The sequence below is a fragment of the Mirounga leonina genome, unplaced genomic scaffold (genome assembly GCF_011800145.1).
Source record: "Mirounga leonina isolate KUSES-001 unplaced genomic scaffold, KU_Mleo_1.0 Mir_418, whole genome shotgun sequence".
Lineage (NCBI taxonomy): Eukaryota > Metazoa > Chordata > Mammalia > Carnivora > Phocidae > Mirounga > Mirounga leonina.
This window is the reverse complement of record NW_023270739.1, coordinates 16,141,627-16,160,495: the sequence shown is the minus strand read 5'-3', so window position 1 is coordinate 16,160,495 and position 18,869 is coordinate 16,141,627. Positions and strand designations below refer to the sequence as shown.

Below are 18,869 nucleotides of genomic sequence, written 5' to 3'. Positions count from 1 at the left end.
ATATATTGGTGAGTTGTTTTAGTTATAATTTTGCAATGGCTGAGAGGACAAGTGGTTTGCATTCTCATTAGGCTTTGTTAATTCAATTTGTACCTTCCCTCCAGGTTGACTCATTCGGAATGGGGTGTGTGAATACCTATATAACCTTAGGTCCCTTAGAACAAATAATGTGTTTGAAATATTATGCTGTTAGGACACTAAGTTTACTTATATATAATTCCAATATGAAGCATTTATTGTATGCCTTAGGTAAGCCTTTTCTTTGCCATTCATTTTTTTCTACAAAAACAAAAGGCTCGGATTAAATTTCCAAGGTTATCTTTTAACTCTAAACTTGTAAACTCTTTGAGTACAGCCATTGGAAACAAGCATTTTGTTAGAAAATTTAATTCCATGTACACTTACTGCCAACAAAGATCAGGTAATAATACTGTATACTGGAATATCAGTGGCATTATATACAGCTTGGTGTGAAATATTTTTTATAGTTGTCATAGCACCTAATTATTAGTAACCTCCTATGTTTTCTACAGAGTCAACTACGGGATTTTCTGTCTGGGAGAGAGTATGTAGCAGCTGATGAAACTGATCTTTATGTACCGACATCACCAATGAGTAAACACAACCAGGATAATGAAAAGGTACTGATAAATTGTGAGTAAATTAAAGCAGGATATGATTCTCTTCAAATCACCATTAATTTGTACATTACAGTTATTTTTTTTAATTTTTAGAAGTTTTAAATTTGTTTAAATAAAGCTATATTTGCAAAGAGTAATACATTAGAGACTGCTGAGAGCCTGATAGTTTCTTCCTGGTTTTGGGCCAAGGTAACAGGCACTGTGCAAAAATAGGTATCACTCTTAAGTCTCTGAAAAGTAGTTGGAAGGTCTAGGTTGCCAGAGTTCTTTGAATCTTTGTATTTGGTGAATTTGCTTATGGTTTTAAATGAATGATTCTTGGGAAGATACGTACAATTGAAAATTCTGTTCTGTACCCTTTGCAGTAGATAACTGATGCATCACAAATTGTGTTAATAGAGTTTGTTGTGCAAACAAACCACAGAAAACAAACCACAGGTTTGGTCTAATACAATTTACCTTCGGTTAAATGCTATGCTATTAGGTACCTAATTAAATATAGTAACCCCTTACTAACCATGGGGGTAATGTTTATGGAAGTTTCTATGGTAAATAAAATCACTATTGACAAGATAAAAATTTAGGAGTATTAGAAACAGCAGTAAAATTACATTCAACATATCTAAATCCATCTCCTTCATTCAGTTTGATGAATCACCTTCTTCATTTTTAAGGAAACTGCTATGGCAGATTCTCCCCTAAGTCTCATGCCATACAGATTGCACTTTAAGAAATATATTTGTCACTGCCTTCAATTAAATACCTGTGCATCTACTTCCTAGACTTACTAACGTGCTTGAACATCTGCATCTAATATTTTTTCTCCTGTATTTGAAAGTTAAGTTTCTGACGTCATGACATTTAATCCCTACAGTTCTTCAGCATATCATTTCCTGGAAATAGAGGCATGATCATAATATCATTATCATATATAAGAAAACATATGTCATATATATCAGTATAAGTATTCCCTAATATCACTTACTGTCTTCCCTATTCAGATTTCTCCAGTTGTTCCCCAAATGGTTTTATATCTCTTAGAAGAACTCTCCTCAGTCTTTTTCTCTTCTTATTTATCTGTTTAATTTCTCCTGGTATTATTTATCTTGTTCCTCTATTTCCAATAAACTGGAAGTTTTATGCAAACCTTGCTTAGATTGAAGTTTAACGTTTCATAACAAATACTTCATAACTGATGGTGAGTATCACATTAGGAGACACAAACTCAAGTTGTCCCAAATTGCCAGATCTCTCTAGGATAAAGATGTAGTTTTCCCTTTGCTATGAGCAGAAATCTGTGGGGTGACACTGTGTAAATATCCTGTTTCCCAGCAACCTTTCACCCAGTGGTTTTACACATATGTTCATGATCCTTGTCTGAATCAGTTATTTCTTTAGTGTTTACAAAATGGTGAGTTTCTAACTTTGTCATGTCTTTACATTAATTAGCTGCCATTTCTCAGTAAAGCGGAGCTTGATAAGATAAAGCTATTTAGGGAAGTAGTTCCCTAAGAATGGCAGAGTCACGACTTAATTCTTTCCCTTTCATTACTAGTTTAGGAGTCAGGATGATAGTTATTTATAAGATAGGATGCAAATTAGATTTTTTTTCTATTTATCTTTCCTTTTTTATGCATGTATTTATTGCTATGGACTCATGAATTTTTATTTGTTCAGTTTTAAAATTAATTACCATCATTAATCTTTGATGCTAAAATGGAGAGATTCCCTTCAGGCTGGCTTCTGTGTCTTTTTTACATGCCCTACTAGACTTCTGAGCACTTCCCTTTTTTCTGGTGTAATAAAATATTCCAAGTCCATCTTTGAATGTTTTCTGCCCAGATATTATTCCTTTCATTGATTTGTAACTATTTTTCTCTTGCTTGAAGTTAGTTTTTCACTTGCATTGTTTTTCCCTCCTGTCCCAAATATTGATAAAATGTTTACCAAATGCCTGGTCTTTCTCATTGGTACTTAAGGGGTGCATTCATATATCAAGACAGTAGATCACTTACAAATCTCTTCTCTCTGATTTATCTTACAGGCTCTATAGGGAAGAAACAATAATTGTTACTGTTTCTTTTAATTAAGAGAAATGAACTAATTTGTGTGTAAAATACCTAGGTGTTTATAATTTTGGCTTACAGATATAAAATGTTATCTTAAATGGATATCCATGAAGAAAGAGTATAACATATAGAAACTAATGGGTCTTCATTGCAAGCATATAGTTCTTTCATTTAAAAAAAAGTGATAGTTTCATTGTGTTAATCCTCTACTTTTATCTCTTGCCTCCTTTTTCTAAGAGTATTCTACCTATTAGTTAGCCAATAGATTAGATTTTATGAGGACTATTAAAGTGCAGCCATCCTCTCAACTATTTTTCTGTTAGTTGCAGACTTCTAATTTTTCTTTTTGCAAAGTATTTTTGGAAGGAAATATATTTCTATTAAAATTCCAAAGTGACTTTTTGGGCTGAAGTCGTGCATAGATATATATTTGATCACAAAATGTACCTTACTAATGCCACACCAGAGTCATCAAGTAGATGAATTAGATAAATGGCATGAATTTGAGAAACAATATTTTTGTTTCCTTATTTTATTTTTCCTAAGGTACTAAACTGCTTTAGAAATTCTGAAGTAAAAAAGGGAAAATTGGAATAAAGGCCCTAAAAGAAAATCATCAGTTAAGGGGCGCCTGGGTGGCTCAGGTCATGATCCCGGGGTCCTGGGATCGAGCCCCAGGTTGGGCTCCCTGCTCCTCGGGAAGCCTGCTTCTCCCTCTCCCACTCCCCCTGCTTGTGTTCCCTCTCTCGCTGTGTCTCTCTCTGTCAAACGACTAAATAAAATCTTTAAAAAAAAAAAAAATCATCAGTTAAATAAAAAATTCTACTGGTATATTAGTTCTAGTCCAACTTTTTTTTTTTGGTCATTATATGTAAGAATTTATGTGTTTGGCAAAGAAAGTAAAAAAAATACCTGTATAAATTATTAATCTCAATCTAGAAAAACTGACTTTCTTCAAATTGAGATTGAATATCTGCATTTCAGTAATAATTAAGGGATAGGAAAAAGAACTTGGAATTGCCAGAAAGCTTAAATAAAATTGTTCAACTTCTAAACAAACATTGCAAATACTTTGTGGTATGGATTGAATCAGTTTATTAAATAAATAAACAGAACATTATCTTTATTTTTGGTATCTTGGTAAAAGCTTCAATCTTGTGGATTTTTTCAATTTAGGTCCTTGCTTCTGGACATCATAACTGTATTTATGTGGAATGCTTTTCCAGAGAGCCTCTTTAAAACGCACTTGCAAATACAAGAGCAGGGAAACCATAACTGCCATGTTATATGACCATAATGATAGAGATAGATTTCCAATTGCAGCCATGAGTTAAAAGAAACACTCTAACTGTGAGGACTCCAAGATGTTTTTCCCTGATGTTTGTCTAGCATCACGGATCAGAAGGGCAGAATTTGCTAGCCTTAAAGAGCAAGTTGTAGATGTGGGGGTTTAAGCCCTGGTTTGTACCCAGTAAGGATCAGATATATACATTTGGTAAATTCTCATTATTTTTGGACAGCAGAAGCACAGTGAAACAGGGATTGAATGAAATTAAATGCAGAAAGAGTAAAAAAGTTTCTGATTGCAATGTGAATGTCATTTTTTTTTCTCTCTGATTTTTCACAAAATGTGTTACTCTTTTGAAATGTGAAGGGATGAGATAAAGAGGAGATTCATATGTTTTAGACTATTGTACTGTGAAGTTAAAATGGAAACTTTTGTATTATAGATTCACATGAAGTGTTATGATTTACAGTCAAAGTAAAGATAAAAGGACACTTGAAATCTAAGCAGAAAACTATATTATGCCTTATGTTATAAAATTTTAGGGTGGATCTTAAAGATGATTTTAATTTAATTGTACCTTAAAGTAATTTTCTTTTTAAGGCAATGTAATACAAATATGTGAGTGCTTATTTGATCCCAATAAGTTTTTATCAATAGTTTTCATTTTGAAATTTCTAAAAGGGCCAAATACATGTATTAAGTTTTTTTCATTTATCATTGAACAAAAACTAATTGAGAACCTATTAACAAAAATGGATTGATTACCTACTATAATGCCAGTCAGTCTTTTAGGCCCTAAGGATACATCATTTAGAAACCGTTAAGACTTATGCAGGGTATTATAATTGACTGATATGCATAGGTATATCAGGGTGATAAGAAAAGGAGTACATGAATTACTGTTCTATACTGGGAAATCAGGGAGACTCTCTGCAAAGGTAACATCTGTCTCATATTTTTAATATTTAAGAAAAATTTTAGAGGGTTAATATTTAAGCTTTTTTTTTTTTTTAAATCAATTTTGCTTAAATTTCAAGTCCGTATTTAAGGTAACCTTTTCCTGTCCAATAAAATTTTTTTAAATTGACCCTGACTGCCTCCCATGTTTCAAGAATTGTTTTTCATAAGAAATTTAAATAATCCAAAAGCATGTTACCTTTAAAAGTACTTTTGTCTATGAACTTGAGACTTCCTTAATTGTCTCAGAGACTTCCTAATAATTTGTAATTTTCTTGCTACCTTTTAAAGCTCTCTTTTGTACTTTCTAATTTAAAATGTGATTACACAGAATATGAAAGCACTTTAATTTTAAAAAGGAAAATATTTTCTTAGAGTTTATAGATGATAAATTATGTGGTCTTTAGCTAAGTTGTCAGTCACTGAAGGACTCAATGAATTTCATGTTTTGAGAGTGAATTCAGTTTAGGATTTGTGGAGTCCATTTTTCTTTTTTTTCCTTTAAATTTTTTAAAATTTATTTTTTTTATTATATTCAATTAGCCAGCATATATTAGTTTTTGATGTAGTGTTCATTTTTCTAAGGGAATAGGCAAGGAGAGGATTTCAGGTAAATAGCATGGGAGCGACATTTAAGAGTTAGATACAAACAAGATTCCAGACCAAGAAGATGGGGTGGAAGTAGTTGAGAAGGTGAGAATTCCATAAAAATAATTTAATTTTGATGAAACCCAATTTATCACTTTTTTCCTATTATAGATTGTGCTTTTGGTGTCACATGTAATAACTCTGCCTAATTCCAAGTCATAAAGATTTTTTCTTATGTTTTCTTCTTAAAGTTTTACAGTTTTATATATTGTACATTTAGACCTATGATCCGCTTTGAGTTAATTTTTATAAAAAGTGTGAGGTTGGGGCACCTGGGTGGCTCAGTCAGTTAAGTGACTGCCTTTAGCTTGGGTCACAATCTCAGGGTTCTGGGATTGAGCCCCACATTGGGCTCCCCACTCAGCAGGGAGTCTGCTTGTCCCTCTGCCCCTACCCCCACTCGTACTCGCTCGCTCTCTCTCTCTCTCAAATAAGTAAGTAAAATCTTTCAAAAAAGAAAAAAGTGTGAGGTTTCGGTGAGTTTCATTTGTTTCCGATATGGCTGACCAATTGCTCCCATACCAACTATTGAAAAGATTGTCCTTTCTCCATTGTTTCTTTTGCACCTATGTCAAAAATCAAATGGCCATATTTGTGGTCTCTGTTCTGTTTCATTGATATGAGTGTCCCTTTATAAATACTATATTATTTTGATTGTACAGTAATATTTAAGGTCATTTTCCAGCATATTTAATATGTTGTTCCAGGATCTTCTAGCTTTTTTGATGATCTATTATTAATTTTATCATTTTTCCTTAGTATGTAATATGTCGTTTTGTTCTGGTTACTCTCAAGATTTTTTCTCGTCTTTGGCTGTCAGAGTTTAATTATAATACAGGAATGATATTCTTTGTGTTTTTCCTATTTGAGTAGCTTCTTAGATCTATAAATTAATGTCTTCCACAAAATTTGGGATGTTTTTGGCCATAATTTCATGAAATACTTTTTTCTGCTTTTTTCACTCTTCTGCAGGGATTCTAAGTACATGTCCCATAGAGCTCTTCGGTTTTATTTTTCTTTCTTTTTTTCTTCTTTTGTTTTTCTGGTTTGGTAGTTTCTATTTATATATGTGCAAATTCACTTATACTTTCTTCCACTTTCTCCAAGTTGTTGTTGAGCCCACCTAGCAAATTTTGTTTTGGTCATTGTACTTTCATTTTTAGAATTTACTTTGTAGTGTCTACTTTTCTGTTGTCATTTTCCCTGTTAATTCATTGATAACACTTTTTAAATTCATTGAACATTTTTTGTTTGAGTTCTTTGAATATATTTATAGCAGCGACCTCAGTGTTTTGTCTGCTAAATCTAACATCTAGGTCCACTTGGTGTTAATTTTTATTCACTGCTTTTTATCCTGAGAAAGGGGTCACACATTTTCTTTTTTTTTTTGAACTGTCTGGTAATTTTTAGACAAAAACTGGACATTAAAGATAATATTTTCTAGTGATTCTGGGTTTTGGCATGTTCTTCTGAAGACAGTTGAATTTTCTAGTAGGCAGTTTTCTTGCCTGGATTTCAACTTCATATTTTGTCTCCTTGGTATGCAGCTTTTTGAATATCTATTCTTATGGTTTCCCTTTGCTGTTTTTTTTTAGGTTGGCTTTTGTAGATCTTTCTTCTGCCTGCCAAATGTGGCAGTAAGCCAAGGATTTGGGAAAGTATGGAGCTCATTCTTTCTGTGGATTCTTTTTTCCTAGGGATTTTCCTGTATTTTCCAGTTGTTCTGACAAGTTTTGGCTCTATACACTTAAGACTTCAAGCCTGTCCAGCTTCAGCTTTCTGCGACTTAAGCTACACACATTTATGGAATGCACTCATTTTAGCAAACTTTCCAACTCATAGCTCTGGTTCCTCGTAGCTCAATCTTTCTTGAATATATTTTTTTCTGATTTCTGCCTGTTTTTTTATGGGCCTCCCTGGAGTCTCTCCCATGCTTGGGTAGTTTCACTGTCAGCTATGGATTATGGCTCTTTGTGTTCTCAATTATTTCCAAGATTTTCCCCTTTAAATTTCTAGCTGCTTTCCCAGTGCTGGATTCTGAGGGCACCATTATAGTCACTTCTATTTCTGAGTCATGAAAGTTGGGTCAGTAAACCACAAACTTAATTCATACTTTTTTTTTTTTTTTAAAGTAGCCTCCATGCCCAGCATGGAGCCCAAAGTGGGGCTTGAACTCATGACCCTGAGATCACGACCTGAGCTGCAATCAAAAGTTGGATGCTCAATTGACTGAACCACCCATGTGCCCCTAATTCATTCCCTTCTTATTGCAGTTCTGCTAAAGTTAAATATTCCTCCAGCTCCTGTCTACCTTCTGGATACTTTCGAGTGTCTTTAAATAGTATTTAAAATTTTTTACTTACTATTTTATGTTTGTTATCTGTGAGGTTCACATGATCACTCACTTCTCCACTGTTACAGGAATTTTAGGACCTTGAATAACCACAAACTTGCTATTCTTAACCCTTCTTGTTGCAGTTCCTTTAAAATTAAATTCTTCTCTAGCTTGGGTCTGCTTTTTTTTTAAAGAATTTATTTATTTATTTGACAGAGAGATAGAGAGAGAGCACAAGTAGGCAGAGAAGCAGGCAGAGGGAGAGGGAGAGGTAGGCTCCCCGCAGACCAGGGAGCCTGATGTGGGACTCGAGCCCAGGAGCCTGGGATCATGACCCGAGCCGAAGGCAGCCGCTTAACGGACTGAGCCACCCAGGCGCCCCTGCTTTTTTTTTTAATATTCTTTTTTTTTTTTTTAAGATTTTATTTTATTTATTTGAGAGAGAGAGTGAGAGAGAGGGCACAGGAGGGTGAAGGATCAGAGGGAGAAGCAGACTCCCCACTGAGCAGGGAGCCCAATGTGGGACTCAATCCCGGGACTCTGGGATCATGACCTGAGCTGAAGGCAGTCGCTTAACCAACTGAGCCACCCAGGCGCCCCTTGGGTCTGCTTTGTGTATGCTTTCCAGTGTAGTTACGTTTTTGAAATTTTACTAATATTTTATAGTTACCTGTGGGAGTTCACACTATCACTTCCCCAGTACTAGAAGTTGCAAGACCTTAAATAGCTATAAGTAGGTAATTTTAAGAATAAGATCATTAATGCCCTGGTTTATAAAATGCCCTTGACTATAAAAGACAAGTACGGTATATATGAAAGAACAGATGCCCATATTAAATTCTCACAAATATTATTTATCTTGTGCTTGAACAGTCTATAACTCTGTTTTAGTCCAGTTAATGTCAACATCAATTACTTGTTATTATTTTCTTAACATTTGCTTGAATATCTTCATTGTAATACTTACTTGGTTATTTGGTATTGTCAAAGTCAGTATCTAATAATTACCCCCAAATTTAACTATTTAACTTTAGCCCTTATCTCCAGCCCTGTATAGTTATAGGACCAAATAGTGCCAGTTGGCCCATTCCCTAAGTTTTAGGGGGCTGCATTACTCCTTGTTATTTAGTGACAAATGTGTGCAAGGGAATGAGATCCAGCCTTATTAGAAATGCAGACTTTGGACTTTATCTTTTATATCATTTTCTAAGAGGTATTTTTCAACAATTATGGTAGTTGTTATTTGCTCATAGATACTTACTAGTGGCACATTTGTTTCACGAGCAGGGATATGTTAATTGTCCAACTCAATCTTTTGTTGTATGGCAGTTCTCTCTTTTCCCATATATTTGAGTGAGATATTGTTATTGAATGGTCATAAGTATTTTTACTGTGTATGAAGAAAAGATTATTGATTTAGAACAACTTCAATAAAGAAAATAATATTTTATTGTACAGGTGCAGTTACTAGCAAGAAAAATTATCTACTCATATTTAAGCCTGCTAGTGAATTCAAAGAATGACCTGGCTCTGGCTCATGTTCTCAATATTCCTGATAGAGGACTTGGAAGAGAAGCCTTCACTGATTTGAAACATGCCGCTCAAGAGAAAAAGATGTCTATCTTTTTGGTATGAACATGTTACATTTTCAATATGTTTTAAAGACTTATGAACAGTGGATACATGTACCTTAATATAGAATTCTTGTAATTATGATAAAACAACATGAATACATGTTCTTCCTTTGTATTTGAAAATCTATGGTATTTTTATTTATTACCATATTCTTCAAATTTGACAAGGGAAAATTTCTCTAAAGAAGTGTTTTCCCACATGTGTTCTATAGAGTGCTATCTCTGTTAAATTCTCCTTGAATAAATATTTCCAAAGGCAAAAGACCCTGTTAATGCTCCTTGAATAAATGTTTCCAAGGGCAAACAGTTTGGAAATAGTGTCTACCTTTATTGGATATAGGTAATGAATATTTGTATATCAAAAGCTCTGAGAAGTCCTACCATTTAAGAAATTTAAGAAATCTGCTTAAATTAACGTTGTTACTTAATCTGTTGTTTCCTAAGTTATTTAATCTTGGAAGTTTCTTCCAAATTACTGAAATTTCATAGAATTTGTCTTAGGATACACTTTAGAACATTTCATCTTTGGAGATGGAGATGCTCTTAAGTGTAGCTATCCTATATGTATTTTTATCATTGTAAGGCAAGGCCTTTTGAACTACACATGATCAAATAATCCTAAAATGTGAAAGCTAGATAGGGCTTTGTGCTTATTTAGTCTAAATGTTGAGCTTATAAATAAAGACGATAAACCTTGGAAGAGTTGAATTAATTGCCCACCCTTGAATAAATCAACACAGTGACACTGAAAAACCCCTTTGTTTCATATTAAAAATTCCAGTTCAATCGATATGAGAATATATCCATACACTAATATTTTATAGTCAGTGATGTACTCTTATGAATATAATCTTATGCCCTTAGTTTGTCACTTCGCTTGGCTCCTCAGTTTCCCCTTGCATTGCCATCATCCTTGTTGGCATGAATTTTGCATGGCATCTTCTTTCTTTAATTATTTGCTTTTGAATCAAAGTGACATGAATCATAAAAAGTGCTTACTTTACCTGTATACCCAGAAATAATATAAACGTACCCAGCTTCATAAAGTTTTATTTTTAACTTATTAAATCATTAAACATAACTAAATCATTTATTTTAATTCATAGGTGGCCACATCATTTATTAGAACACTAGAGCTTGGAGGGAAGGGATATGCACCATCACCATCTGATCCTTTAAGGGCACATGTAAAAGGACTGTCTAATTTTATTAACTTTGTTGACAAATTAGATGAGATTCTTGGAGAAATACCAAATCCAAGGTAATGACTTTTCATAAATTACAAATATGTGTTATTAACCTGTCTTTGAAACTTTACAGAATCAAATGTAGATGTGAATATATGAGCTATTGAAATGACTAAGCATCAACAGTAGGGAAAAGAAACAAAATATCTAGATGACTATATTATAATCTCATGACTTTTTCCCCTAAATTTCTGCCTATCTTTGATTCTAAAATTTTTGCCAATGGCATGTTCACATGAAATTTGACTAGAGAAGAGGGCTATTTGTCTTTATCTGGAAGAAATAGATTTTGGAGGACTGGGCATGACTGAATAGATAATTTCTTTAAAATTTGTATTTAGCACTACAGGAAACCTATACCAAGAATGAGGAAATTGACAAAGATATGAAAAAATCTATATTCTACTTCCTGCTATTTTTTTTTCATTTTCTTTCCATTTTCTTGGGTGTAAATCTTTGGTTCATCTGGAATTTGTTTTTATATGATATTGGAAGTAAGAGATTCTTTCTTATCTGATAGACTCCCATTTATAATATATGCATATTGGATGATTAGTAATTTTGTGATTAATTTTGGTACAGAAGTGGGCTGTATATGTTAGCAATCATGGTAGATCACTGTCAATTTGGGCATACCAAACAGCTGGTATTTACTGAACACTTTTTATGGGTCAGGCTCTTTATGGGGATTATCATTTGATTTTTACAGCAACCTTACATTATAGGTACTGTATAAATACACAATTCAGAGAGTAAGAAACTGAAGTTCTGGGACTAAGTGATTTACCTCAGTCACATTGTTATTTAAGTAGCAGAGCTGGAATCTGAACTCAGTTCTGACCCTGGAACCCATTCTCTTAATCACTATATCTTATTTCATGAAACCTCTTTTCATTTTAAGATTCCAAGAAGAATTTGTTTCTCAGGATTTTATTCTGAATTGCATCCTCTGTCTTTATGGATATCCATTACAAGAAAGTAAATTTGGAAGAGGGTTTTGAATATGTCTTATAGCCAATATCAGTGACATCTTCTGAACTTTCAAATAATGTATTGGCTGGCTATTCTGAGATAGCAGATAATTTTAAAAAATATTTTTATTTATTTATTTTTATTTATTTTTATTATTATGTTCAGTTAGCCACTGTATAGTACATCATTAGTTTTTGATGTCGTGTTCAATGATTTATTAGTTACGTATAACACCCAGGGCACATCACAACACACGCCCTCCTTAATAGCAAAGCAAATATAGGTATATTTTGTTGAAGTCAAATAGTAAAGAAGTCCTCTACAGATGGTCTTTAAATTTTTTGTGTGTTTGTTTTTATATTTACCTCATTTAAATGAAATTTTAATGCAGATATTTGTTGATTTTTTTCCATTTGAGACATTATTAACTCCCTACCCTGGAAGATGGTGATTTGCTACTCACACACCAACCTCCCAGCCCCCCTTGTCTGTCTTCCCTCTCTTGTTACACACACGGAACTTCTCTTCTTTCATCCTTCTAATATGGTTATACCACAATTTCAGGTTAAGTTATATTTTAGAATTTATATTATTATGACTCTGTAAATACTGCCTACACCTAAGCTATGTGATATGCTGTGATTGTACTTCCTTTCTTATACAAATTTTTGTTTTTTCCCTAGATTTAATAATTATCTACTTTTCTCTTTTCCTTTACTTCCTGTATATTTATCATTGGTTCTTTTTTGAGCTTTCCAATAAAACCATACATATTCTTATTATTAGATCATCTGTCAGTTCTGGTTTTTGCCCTTGAAGACATTCCTTCTAGAGAGTCCTCTATCTTCTTCATTGAGTATGTACTTTTGCTTGTTAGGCCTGTTTCACAGTGGTAATGGTGAATTTTCTTTGCCTCTGCCTTGTTTTTTGGATCTTGTGACTTTATTTTTAATTGGTAAACCCCTTATTTTACTCACATGGCTTTCTGAGAAAAATAGGAGGCAAATATCTTTATCATATTCTCACATTTGGTTGTATATGATCTTATATCATGTTTCATTTATTTAAAATTATTTAAGATTATTTTTATCTGCTTCCTGGATGGTCTTTGTTTTATCTAAGTTGAATGTCTTTGTTTGTTTTGCCCTCTTTCATGTTAGAGGTATTTCTAAAATGTGTGGTGATTCTGAACAGTCCTTTTATCATATTTAAGAATGAGACCATAGAAAGCTGATTAGTAGCTCTATACAGTGGATTTCATTATAGCATGGTAGCCATTTGGCTCTTTTGTTGGGGATTCTCCAAATGTCAGTAACTATAGGTCTTTTCTTTGGGACTTACCCCAAAATTTCCAGAGTGGCATCCTTTAGTCCCTTTCAGAAAGCTGTAAGTCTAGCTAGTAATATTCTGGAATTTGAGGTAGGGTAGGGGTTGATGCTGAGTCTCCCAGTTCCAGTATGTAGACTTTTACTTTATCACTCTGTTTTCAGTCCCTGTTGCCTCGGGGTCCAGAGCCTATCTGGCTTAGTTTCTTCAGAGTATTCTTGCTTCCCATGCTGAGGGGAGAGAAGTGCACTGGCCTGACTGCTCAGAAGGAGAGGAGATTTGTGTCTAAGTGTTTCTGATGTAGACTGTCAACCAGCTTTCTCATTTGCAACCCCATCTTTATTGTAGCCTTCAGTATTGAATTCGATTTCTGAGAATTTCTGGGGTTGCTTCGTATTGGTGTCCCTTTTAGCAGTTACTTATGTTTTAGCTTTCTCTGTTCTGAGTAGTCAGCTACCACATGTGCATATGCTTTTCATTTTCCCATGCTTTCATTATATGTCTCTGCTGTCATCTGTTATTGTCTCCCCTAACATTCTCTTTCTTTGTGGATTTTAAAACACTTGCCTTTTTGTCATTTTTAGTGCAGTTTTAGGAGGGAGCTGATAAAAATGCATATATTCAGTCCAATGTAGTTTGTTATAATTATGGAGGAATTTCTGGTTGGGATAAATTATCTACAGGATAGAAGTACATTTTAGAGGCATCTAGGAAGAGAGAATGGACTTAAATTCTTTAACTTATCAATGAGTTATCTTGGATATCCTATCTTGTCACAATGAGTAATTACTCTATGTTCGAGGGAAGGCTACCATGCTTTAGGGAAGACCACTAAAGAAGTAGGTGTCTAAATAGTGGGTATGTTCATGTGGGTGTCTGAATAGTCCACCCGAGGAATCTTTCTTTCTTCTTTTTTCTCTTTATTTCATCTTTATGGTGATTTTTGTATATATTAAGTATATATTCATTTCATAATTTTAAAAAAGTTATTAAAAGCTAAAAAAATATATGCTACTTATACAACAATAGAAGGATATACAGAGAAAAGGACAGTTGACTTAGTTTGTGGGAGCCAGGGATAAAAATGTCAGGAATGCTTACCTGGGAGGCGTTACAGTTCAGCTTAATCTTGAAGTATGAACTTGCAGGAGTTAGGCAGACATGGAGAATGGGTGTGAAATGAAATCTAGATGGGGGGAAGGGAGGATATTTCCTAGAGTGGGGATAATATGGCTAACCTATTGGGACATTGTTTTATTGGTTATTCATTTTGTCTTAGAATTTCAACTTCTATTAGTACTTTTGCCACAGTGTATAAAGATCGTAAGAAAAAAACAAAAAACCAATTTCCCCGTTTTTGTCAATACCTTCTTCCTTTTATAGCTAGGATTCTTGAAAAAAAAATGCTATCCTTTATTCCATTTCTGAATTTCTAATTATTTAATATATATTTCTCCCCAGGATGTAAAGTCTATGAGGGTTTTATTGGTTTTCTGCACTAATATTCCCTAGTCCTAGCACAGTTTCTGTCACAGAGTAAGACACTCAATATTTATTTACTTGTCTGTACTTAACTGACTCATAGTAATTCACTTTTCCACTCTATTGAAGCTATTCTGCCAAAGATCACTTGTGATCTAGTTGGTGTAGAATTTTTGGTCTCTTTTGAGTCCTTAATTTTGATCATTTTCTTTCTTAGAACTCTTTTCCCTGTACTTCTGAGATTTCGTTCTCTTATTTTCCACCTACTTCTGGGACTGCATATATGCAGATTCTAAATCTATATTTCAGTGGGATTCAAACCTCTTTCCTGAGTTTCAAAAACATATATTTAACTATATGTTGTGATCTCAAAGCAACTAAAACTTAACATGTTCCAAACTAAATCTTCGTCTTTCCCTGTAAACCTGCTTCTCCTCCTGAAGTGTCCAGCTTGATGAAGCCTCTCTTCCTCCAGCTACCTAACCAGAAATTTGGAACATATCCTAAACTCCTTTTTCTCCTTTCTCTGTCCCTTCAGTTACCAAGATCCATGAATTCTTCTTAACATTTTTGATGTTCTTTGTTCTCATCTCTATTCCTATAGCTACAATCTTGTTTCCATTTTTTAATGGAAAGCCTGTTTTCAGACTTTTATCCTTTCTTGCTTGAACTTCACTTCTCTTTGAGTTGTTCTTTCTGCCTCCAATCTTGAGTTGCCCCATCCTGTTGTCCTTACTGCTGCCGGTGGTCTTTCTAAAACAGCAGATGTTACTCCCATGATTAAAATCCTTCAGTGATTTCATATTAGGTACAGGATAAGACTCCAGAAGCCTCAGTATGATATAGAAATCCTATGTGCTCTAATTCCTGCCTTTATCTTGCTCTGGCTTCTGTCTCTCAACCTTAAAACTTAGAGATAAAAATGTGTTTAACTCTTAAAACTGACTATAATAGAGTGGAAGTGGTAGGGAATCACAATAATCTTTGAATCAAAAGGAAGATGGGGAATAGATAGGGAAGAAATGAAAGAAGAACTGATTCTCACACTTCCCTCCCCACTGCCAACTTTCATCAAGCCATCCTAGCTGTAATTTGGTTGTATTTCTACATTTTGCCAGTAGGTGCCACCATAAAATGCATACTATAGTTTCCTGAAAAATATCTTAAATTAGGGGTTTCAGGTTACATAAATTAGTTAGTTCTCTGTTGTTCAAATGCTTAAAATTATGTATTTCAAGTTTATGAAAACAACTTTTTAATGTACACTTGAATTATATTTATTGGACTAAATATTATATATTTATAGAATGTTAAATCTAGTTGAAATTATCCAGTCCAAAATCTTACTGTTACATTTTTCTCATTTAAAAATATTCCAGGGGCGCCTGGGTGGCTCAGTAGGTTAAGTGTCGGCCTTTGCCTCAGGTCATGATCCCAGTGTCCTGGGATCGAGTCCTGCATCAGGCTCCTTGCTCAGCGGGGAGTTTGCTTCTCCCTCTTCCTCCATGTGTGCTCTCTCTCTCTCCCTCTCAAATAAATAAATAAATCTTAAATATTCTAGAAGCATTTTTGATATATCTTATGGAGCACTTTTAATCATACTTAATTTTTTAAAGATATGTTTTAGCAAATAGTTATCTAATTCTTGAAGATGGTAGGGGAAAGCCAATCCATATAGTAAAGATATTCAATAATTACACTAGAGTATTACCAATTATTTGTATTATTGCTTATTGCTCTTTTTCAGTCACTATGCTTTAATACAAGCTTGGGGATTTTTCAAAAAAAGATTTATTTATTTATTTGGCAGAGAGAGAGAGAGAAAAAAGAGAGCACAAGCAGGGGGAGATGCAGAGTGGGAGCCTGATGGGGGGCTCAATCCCAGGACCCCGGGATCATGACCTGAGAAGGCAGACGCTTAACTAACTGAGCCACCCAGGTGCCCCCAGGCTTGGGGATTTAATTATGTTTTCCTCACTAGCTTTATTTTTCTTTTTCTGCCCCAGAGATCTAATGTGATACATTTGGTAGTCAGGAGCTGCAGTTTACCTCTTTTTCGCTTAAATTCTTCTATAAATGTTTATCCAGGGTACTCATAATGTATCTTCTGGGATGCCTTCCTGAATAACTCTTTTTCCCTTACCCACCCACTCAAACTCCCTTTATACCTTCAGTATCTCACTTTCTCACATGATCAGTTGTGACCTCTTAAAAATATTTTATTCATTGTATGCCAGGGTCTAGCACAAATGTCCTGGTGTCATTTGAGTTAAAACTTCAGAGATTCCAGGCTCTAGAAGCAAGAGTCTGGATTATGCCACCATGTTGCTGAGCAGATATTTGAAGAGCTAGTATTTGCCCCTAGTAGAGAATGTATAGCAATAGACTAGTCGTAGCACTGGTGTTTGAGGTATTTTGCCAAGGGTCAAAATGTTGAGCTTGGCAAGTATCTGAAACACAAATCTTTTAAATTTCTTCCTAATATAATTCAGTCAGGGAATCATATCATCTTTAATATTTAGTGTATTTGTTCTTATAGAAGGAATGAGAAAAGGAGGCAAAGGTGACTTTTACCTAATATCACTGAAAGCATTTTTTTTTGTTCTTGTAATTGACTTTATAACACTCTTTCATATTTTATTATCCTTTTGAGTCTTTTCCAAAACTCTTCCATTAGATTACTTTGCAGAAAAAGCACACAGTGTTGTGTTTTCATTTTGGCTTCATTTCATCCAATTACTTTCTGTGCTTTTGATTGAAAATCAAGGAAAAAAAAACATTGAAAAAGAAAGTGCCTATATATATATATAAAAGAATTCTTAGAGTTTACTCAGACTTCTGATTACACATATATGGCAGATTAGGTCCCCTGGTTGACCCTTCCACTGAGAATAGTTAATAATGCTGGATAGCATATATATATATATTTTTTTTTATTTGAGACAGAGAGAATGAGAGACAGAGAGCATGAGAGGGAGGAGGGTCAGAGGGAGAAGCAGACTCCCTGCCGAGCAGGGAGCCCGATGCGGGACTCGATCCCGGGACTCCAGCCGAAGGCAGTCGCTTAACCAACTGAGCCACCCAGGCGCCCCTGGATAGCATATTTTTAAAATACTTCTTGAATGCATTGATGAGTAGGCATATGTAGTGAAAATACAGGCCAAAAACTAGGGGAGGGAAGAAAGCCAGAGAGGGAAGTCAAGAAGGGAAATGAGTTTTTATTTTGAGAGTATTTGGTGATTTGGAAGGTCTGTTCTTAGGGCTACTAAGTCTGAGTGCAAGGACAAAGCCCAAGGACTGTCTAAGGTGAAGAGTCTATTGGAACATTCCCACTCTACAGGGCTGTCCACTCTGTGTAAAATGAACGAAGAATAAAGGCTTTAACCTGATAAAGGGTTTCTGTACTTAATGGTAAAGTGTTTTAACATTCTACTTAAGATAAAACAAGATAAGAGTTCCTGCTCTTATCATTTCTTTTCAGCGCAATATCAGATGTTCTATTCAGTGTAGTAAGGCAAGAAAAAGAATAAGAGATATAACAATTGAAAAGGAAAAAATAAAATTCTGTTTGATGATATATGATTGTATGTGTAGAAAACTCCGGGAATGTAAAGGCAAATTTTTAATATTAATAGTAGTGTTTAATAGTGTTGCTGGGCACAAGGTCAATAAACAACAAGCAATTGTATTTTTATGCCATCACCAAATAGAAATTAAAAAAAAAGCTTCAAGAATATAAAATACATAAAATAAATCTAATAAAAGCCATAGTAGTTCCTTCCCCGTCAGAAGGTTCAGACTCAAGGTGAAATTCTCTGCTTGCCCTCGCCCAAGCGGGGCTTTGTGTCCTGATCAAAGTGCTATCAGAGATTTTTGTCTTCAGGAAAACCCATACATTCTGCTTGCCTCCCACTTAACAGCTCCCAACTTTCCACTCCAGCTCTTGTTTTTTCCTTTTTTGGGGAGAGATTAGAGATTTCCCCCTATTGCTGCCAAACTTGGTGAGATATTCCCCCAGAGTATTTATTTAGTCTGCCATAGTGTAAGTGGAAAACCCCTAAGTACTTTTGTATCACAAATAAGAATATAGTCATAGTAAAATATATATCTTTTGTCTTACTATTAAAAACTTTAGATGGTTGCCTGTGATAGTAGTCATTTATTCAACAAACGTAGCAATGCTTTCTTCTGTGTGCCAAGTATAAACTGGTAGTATAAAGATTAGTAAATATATTGTTCCTTTCTCAAGGAGCTCTTTCTTTCTTTCTTT

The 18,869-nt window shown here is 34.3% G+C and overlaps 1 protein-coding gene across 2 annotated transcripts in view; it reads left to right on the top strand.

Moving 5' to 3' along the window:
• Positions 1–18,869, top strand: part of PARPBP (PARP1 binding protein) — a 65,726-nt gene that overhangs the window by 21,582 nt on the left and 25,275 nt on the right. For both annotated transcript variants that reach the window (XM_034987716.1, XM_034987717.1), the window contains 3 exons: positions 534–641; positions 9,397–9,567; positions 10,679–10,833. In XM_034987716.1, the coding sequence (XP_034843607.1) occupies positions 534–641; positions 9,397–9,567; positions 10,679–10,833 (434 nt within the window). The remainder of the gene's footprint in view (positions 1–533; positions 642–9,396; positions 9,568–10,678; positions 10,834–18,869) is intronic.